The sequence below is a fragment of the Paroedura picta genome, chromosome 10 (assembly GCF_049243985.1).
Source record: "Paroedura picta isolate Pp20150507F chromosome 10, Ppicta_v3.0, whole genome shotgun sequence".
Taxonomy (NCBI): domain Eukaryota; kingdom Metazoa; phylum Chordata; class Lepidosauria; order Squamata; family Gekkonidae; genus Paroedura; species Paroedura picta.
Window position 1 is genome coordinate 84991382 of NC_135378.1, and position 7444 is coordinate 84998825.

Below are 7444 nucleotides of genomic sequence, written 5' to 3' on the forward strand. Positions count from 1 at the left end.
ACTACAATTCCCATGAGCCCCTGCCAGTCAAACTGCGGCCCCCGTCTTTCTGTGCATCCCTCCGACCTGCTTGTCTGCTGCTGTCGCCCTCAGGGCATTCTCCCCCAGGCCCATACTGTTCTTCCTGCCTCAAGAGGCATCAATGCCTTGGCTAACAGAAAACAGCCCCCCAAATCACCCTAACTAGGTAAATTCAAATGGGTAGCCGTGTTGGTCTGAAGTACCACGCCCCGAATAAATCTTTGTTGGTCTTAAAGGTACCTGACTAGGTAAGCAGGTGTAGCTAAATAAAAGGATCCCACAGTAAGATACTGTTCCAAGGTGGATTGCACTAAAGTTAACATGTCTTTGTTCACCTTTGAGTGTTGACTTTTAGATTAATCATTTTGTTACATTTTGGCTTAAGATGTGGCCCTCATTAGGCACTGGGCACACTATTGTGGCCCCCATGCACCAAAAGCTTGGGGACCCATGGTCTCGAGGACAGGTTCCCAAAATGGGCGATGGAAGGGTCCAGGGGCGCAGTGGGGAGCAGTTTGTCTCTTGCTGCTGCGTCTGCATTTCCTAGCAAGAGACGTGCCCAGGTGGCTTGCCATTGGCTGCCTTGGGGTTATAGCGACCTTGGACTTCCCCAGTGGTCTCCCATCCCAGTGCTGACCAGGCAACCCCTGCTTAGATTCCTAAAGGAAATGACAGCTTCAAAAAGTAGTCTGGGGGGGGGGGGATCCCATTCTGGCTGAGCTCCTCTCCCTCTTCAGACTCTGTCCTTCCTCAGTCCCCATCCGAGATCTCCGGAAAGTTCTTAACCTAGAGTTAGAAGGGACCTCCAGGGTCATCTAGTCCAACCCCCTGCCCAGCACAGGAACTCCAGAATCCAGCCTGGCCTGGAGGAAATTCGCCTGGAGCAGATGGCTGCTTTGGAGGGGGACTCTATAACCTTAGACTCCCCTGAGTTCCTTCCATGCCTCAAATCCCACCCACGCCCAGCTCCATCCCCTAAGTCTCCGTGTAGTTTGCGACTGGGAGCCGGCATCCCTAGAAGTATGGGAAACCCTCTGCTTTACGTGCTATTCATTCCACAGGGGGCTGAACCAGATGACCCCGGGCTCCCTTCCACGTCTATGGCTCTATGAGTCACGCCGTGTCCCTTTCAGGAGCTGCTGACAGGAACTCGTGGGCCAGAAACAAAATGATTTTATGATGGCATGATTAATGGGGACTGAATGTGCAGAAAGCGGAGGCAAAAGCACACTCTGCAGATAAGAACCCTGCCGGGCCTGAGTGCCTTGTGGTTGGCAGCACGCCTTCCCGCTCGCCCTTTGTTCGGAACGCCTGTGCGGATGCGGCTCCCGTCTGCTGACGGCTCAGCAAAGTCCTGTGTGGCCCACCAGCTGTGTTTGTGTTTGCTTTCCACCGGGAACTGCGCGGCGAGCTGTGTGTGAAGTAGGAAGGGGCCCAGATGGACCACTGGCCTGATCCAGCAGGGCTCTTCCAAGGTTTTTATCAGGGGAAGGCCTCAACCTCTCTGCCCTGTTGCTGGCCCTCCAGAGGAACTGGCTGGCCCCTGGGTGAGAGGGGAGGCTGGACTGGAGGGACCCTCCCTGGTCTGACCCAGCAGGGCTCTTCTGAGGGTCTTCTCAGGGGAGGGCCTCGGCCTCTCTGCCCTGTGGCTGGCCCTGCAGAGGAACTGGCTGGCCCCTGGGTGAGACGGGAGGCTGGACTGGAGGGACCCTCCCTGGCCTGACCCAGCAGGGCTCTTCTGAGGGTCTTCTCAGGGGAAGGCCTTGGCCTCTCTGCCCTGTGGCTGGCCCTGCAGAGGAACCGGCTGGCCCCTGGGTGAGAGGGGAGGCTGGACTGGAGGGACCCTCCCTGGTCTGACCCAGCAGGGCTCTTCTTGTGTTCTTATCAGGGAGAGGCCTTGGCTTCTATGCTCTGTTGTTGGCCCTCCAAGGGAACTGATTGGCCCCTGTGTGTGAAGCAGGATGCTGGACTAGATGGACCACTAGTCTAGTCCAGGTTGACTTTTTGATGTTCTATGTAGGTTTGCTGTATGGATACCGTGGAGGAGGGAAGAACTGCACATGCCACACTAATCTTCCCAGGGGAAGAAGAAAAGAAAAGTAGACTCTATATTGTTTGGGACCCCAGAGACCCACGCCCACCCAGAGGAGATCCAAACTAGATGCTCCAATGGTCTGACTTGGTGTAAGGCAGCGCCAGATACTCATAAGTGGGACTCCCTGTTTGTAGCCATTTCCCTTCCGGGAAGTGCTTTTCTTAAGCAGTCAGGAGGCCAACTCCAGATTGGGACATCCCGAGAATTGTGTGGGTGAAGCCTGGGAAGGAAGGGGCATGGGAAGATGGGGGGACTTCTGCAGGGCCTAAGGGCATACAGCCCACCCTCCAGAGCAGCCATGTTCCCCAGGAGAACTGACCTCTGCAGTCTGGAGATGAGCTGTAATTCCGAAGGCTCTCCCAGCCTCCTTCCTTGGATGGTAGCAACCGTAGTCAGAAATGCAACTTTTCCATTTCCAGACATGACCAAATAGACAAAGGGGTAGCAATACGGTTTATTCCACATTTAGCGTTAGTCATCCATTCCCTTTGTCAAGAGTCTTGTCTCAGGATTCGAATGAGAGTGGGGGAGGGATCCAGCACACAGCACCCTTCCTTTGCCCGCTGGAGGAGAACATTTCAGAGCTCAAAGGTCAGTCAGCGTGTGAAGCTTTTGTTCCAGGTCTGGGCATCGGAGAGAATGGTTGGGCCTAGAGTCGTCCAGTTTTATTCAGCCGATCGTAAGCAAATGTTTACCCACTGTTTGCCTTGGAAAGGTGCTCGTGTTTTCCAAGGGACCATTGCACAGGCAATCTCTCAGTGGTGTGTTTGCCCTTCCCGTAGCCACCTTGGTTTCCCGTACTGCTTCCTTAGAGCGGGCCAGTCAGAACAAAAACAAAGCAGGGATTTCATCCTCTGGAGGCAAAGTTCTGGGTCGCGTGAGAGCCATAAGACAAGCTTTTTTATTCCCCACATTTCACTACCCAAAGGAGTCCCCTTCTTCTTCCCACAACAGACATCCTGTGAGGTAGGTGAGGCTGAGAGAGTTCAAGTTGAACTGCTCTGCAAGAGCAGCTCTAAGAGAACTGTGACTGGCCCAAAGTCACCCCGCTGGCTGCATGTGGATGAGGAATGGGGAATCAAACTCGGTTCTCCAGATTAGAGTCCACCATTCTTAACCATGACGCCATGCTGGCAAACATTAGAAAGAGCAAAAGACATCCACATCTTGTGGGCCTAACTGGTGAGGTTGAAAGACGGGGAATCTCTTGCCGAAAGAAGGACCAGAAGTGAACAGTTGTGAAAGTACCAGCAGGAAAGAGTCCATCAACAATGACAGGAGCGTGATTTCCCAAGTAACGGGAGATTCAGCAGCAGGCGTGGATTGGCTGGTTTACTTACAGGAACAATTCTTGGTGGGCTCCTATCCTGGAAGGCCACCAGGCTGCATGAATGACCTGAGCCCCTCTTGAAAGCATGGATGAAACGGCTGTCGCTCTTGACCAGTCTCCTAATTTCGTCTCACTTTCGATGGTCCTTACCTGTCTCTGTTCAAGAACAGCTGCCTTGATATCCATGTGCCCCTGTCCTTTCAAGCAGTGGAATCGTAGGCCAAATCCACACGTTTTGGGTGGCTGGGTTATCACAGTCGTTCACTTCCTTGGTGGTCTCCCATCCAAACACTGACCCGGGCTCCCCTGCTTAGCTTCCAAGAGCCAATGAAATCAAACTAGCCTGGGCCGTCCAGGAGAGAGCGTGGGAAAATACATGAGGTGAATGATTACGATAGCACAGTATCATTAATGTGGGGCTCCTTCCCGCGACACCCATCTCCTGCCTTAGTCCACCATTAAAGTAGTCATTTTCTGGATTGTACAAACAGCCACTTCAGGGGAGAAAGCTGTCCATTTTTGGTGCCGGCTGAGCAGAAAACGAATGGCCATCCCTCTGTTCCTTATAGTAAATAAGGGAGAATCATGACCAATTAACACGGGGTCCGCTATCCTTTGCAAACCTCCAGCAGCAGCCATGTCAGCTACTCGTGTGTCTTTCAGCAATAGTCATTTTAACCCTAACCCTACAGTTCAGGTATGAATCCATATCCAGCAATAAAACAGCGGGGAAGTATAAAGGCAAACGCACCATCAGTGTTGGGAGGGAGGGAATATCGCAGGTGCTTGTACAAAGGGATGAGCATGTTCACAGCAGCTCTTATGAGTCCCTCTCAAACATCTCCAATGCCATCTACAGAGGCATTGTTCCCTTCCTGCCAGTCAGGAGGATGGAAATTCAGACTGAAAATCCCAGAAGGATACTCCAAGGCCATCTAGTCCAACCCCCTGCAGAATGCAGGAAACTCACAATTACCTACCTTGGTTAGCAATCCAACTGCCTCCTGCAGCACTACAGAGATCCATACTCTTCATCTAGCCCCAGCCAACCTCCCTCGTTCATATTCCTGAGCCAGCTTGCTTTTGCTGCTGCCTTCTTTTAATCCATAGTTTCAGGCTCAGTTCCGGTCCATTATACAGTCCCAGCGTGGCCTGCCCACAACTGACTTCCATCCCCCTTCCCCACCCTGCCAAGTTCCATTATTATGGCTGCCTGAAACGAAGGAAAGTGGTGATAGCCCTTAAAGATGATATGCAACTCCAAGGTGGAAGGGGCCGTAGCTCAGTGGCCGGCCATCTGCTTTGCACACAGAAGGTCCTCAGTTCAATCCCCAGCATCTCCGGTTAAAAGAACTGGGTAGCAGGTGATGCGAAAGACCTCTGCCCGATATTCTGCCAGTCAGGACAGACAACGATCCAAGGGACTGATTCAGTACAGGGCAATTTTATGGAAGGCTGGATATTGTTCACACCCTCTGCAGAAGTACCAGAGGAAGAAACCCAGGTGGTGATCCGTTGATGCAGTTATGGATATCGACCAGCCCTGCAGATTGTTCATTTAGTGCTCTCCCACCAGTGAGGAAGTGGGGTAGATCAGCCGAACAAGACCTGGGCCCTGGTTCAATTGGAACGCTGTCTCCAGGACTGCATAAGACCGGTTGTTTTTTTCAGCCAAGGGCCAGAATCTATCGGTTGAAGATGAGGATACCAATAGACTAGACGCTGCCCATCGCTAGTCCTTCATCCTAGGCCACACTCTGCACCGCACTGGGTCTTTCGCACCTCAGGCACCAGCAGGTTTCCATCAGGTACTCTCGGACTTTCCTGTATCCCAGCACCACGACGAACGAGCTGGCGGAGTAATAGATGGAAGACAGGATGCCGTAGAGGGCGTTCAGGACACTGTTCTCAAAGCTGTTCTTGATGTACCCGGAGACGATGGCGATCCAGACGATGTCATTGGAGATCCAGCAGATCACGTAGATGGAGAGGAGCGAGAGCAAGACTTTGGTGGCCTGGGCCGTGTGCTTGTTCCAGCTGGAGCTGCCAACCGAGGAAGCGGCCTTCACTTTCCGGCTGTGCTTCCAGAGGAGGTCGATGATGAAACCGTTGAGCACCACGACCAGTATGATGAAGACAAAGTCCAAGCTGACCGAGACATACGTGGTGAAGTTCATGGCAAAGCTCTCCGTGGATCTCAAGCACGTCGAGATGGCCAGGAAGGCGATCGTCTTGTTCTTCTCGTTCGCCGTTTTCTCGTACAGCATGTAAGGGATCTGCAAGACGATGCTGATGATCCAACAGCCTACGAGGGTGACGTTGACGTATTTCTCTTGGTGCCGGAAGATGAATTTCGACCATTGGTGGCTGGGCCTTCGGATCTTGATCAGGTGGAGAAAGCTCAGGTTCTCCACGGACCAGATGCTGATCAGCCTCAATGTGTGGTAGGTGTAGAGCAGGATCCGGCAGCCCAGTTCCCCAAAAACATTGGTGCTGCTGAAGATGAGGAGCCCGGGAATGGCCTTGTAGCAGCAGAGGAAGAGGTTCACCAGGGCCATGTTGACGATGATACGGTCCAGAGGCTGGAGGGACCTGTGCCGGACGGCATTGCTGATGAAGGCAAACAGGACAATCAGGTTGCCGATCATGCCGGCAAAAGACAACAGGTAAATCAGGATGGAAGTGACGAACATGAGCTCGTAGGTCATGCTGAGGAGAGTTTTGGGGATGCCCCCCTTTCCTTCATGTCCGAGGGCCTTCCTGTATCAGCTGCCCCCCCCCCAGTAATTCGGTGGCCTTGAGCTTCTGCACACAACCTTTCAGGAGAGCCGTTTCCCAACGCCTGGGAATGGACGGCAGCTTTTATGTATTATGCGTTCTCTTCGCCTCTCACACACACCCCTTGAGTTACACAGAGGCATGATTACTCTGTTATTTGTTCAAGCCGCGTTATCTTATTTTGCTGAAAAGGGTCAGGCACGAAACAGATTGGCCAGTGACCGATATTAGACCCCGGAGAAAGTGAGGGAGGGTCACCCCCAACACTGGGCAGGCCAAGAGCCAGTTGGAAGCAAAACGTTCTTGTAGGTTGCCCCTCCCCCCGGGGTGGGGGTGACTTGAAAGGGCAGGAAGGTCAGATACAAGTTTTGGAAATAATAAATCTTTCTCTCATTCATTCATAGGCATAGGCTGGCTTGCATTGATTAAGAAGAGTCGACGTGTCTAAGGAAGACCTTTCGTGTGCGGGGTTCAAGAGCACAATGTCCTACAGGAGGCATCAGAGGAGATGTGCAGTTAGCATATTTCAATGAGGAATTTCCTGGCATTTTTCAAATGTATCTCCTCCTGTGTCCTGATTGGCTGAATTAGAGGCTTCCTGCTCCTTTGAGACCATTTCATCTCTGATTGCTCCCAGAGAACAACAATTAGTCGGTTAGACTGTTAGAGCTAGCTCTCCTCTTCCTTTACAAAGCTGTTTCTCCTCTCGAGAAAGGGGTTTATTCATAGAATCATAGAATCATAGAGTTGGAAGGGGCCATACAGGCCATCTAGTCCAACCCCCTGCTCAACGCAGGATCAGCCCTAAGCATCCTAAAGCAATTCTTATTCTTTCACCAATGGGCACCGCTTCTCCTTTGAAAATCTGAACGCTGCCAGCACTTGGGGGCTGAATGAGCGTGCCAATTAGGGGCACAAATCCCCACTGCTGACTTTCTTGACTTCTTTACTGTCGAGAACCCCCTGAAACGCTCTTCAAGCTTCAATGGTGAAATTGTGCAGAATGTGGTTGGGAAACATGGTTGTGTACATGCCCACCTGGGGGCCCTCCCCTTCTCATCCCCTCCAGGCCCATCACTGGCCATTTTGGGGGTTGAACCAGGGACCTTCTGCATGCCAACCAGATGCTTTCCCACTAAGTCATGGTCCTTCCCCAAGGTTCTTCAGGGTCTCCAGCGGGGGTCATTCCCGTCATCTTCTGCCTGGTTCTGGACTATGCA

At 52.4% G+C, this 7444-nt stretch overlaps 1 protein-coding gene across 1 annotated transcript; it reads right to left on the reverse strand.

Annotated features, from left to right (window-relative positions):
* Positions 1–2562: 2562 nt before the first annotated feature.
* LOC143819504 (olfactory receptor class A-like protein 4) lies at positions 2563–6337 on the reverse strand. Its single transcript, XM_077301213.1, has one exon. The coding sequence runs from the start codon at positions 6152–6154 to the stop codon at positions 5192–5194; it is 963 nt and encodes a 320-aa protein (XP_077157328.1). The 5' UTR covers positions 6155–6337; the 3' UTR covers positions 2563–5191.
* Positions 6338–7444: the final 1107 nt, after the last annotated feature.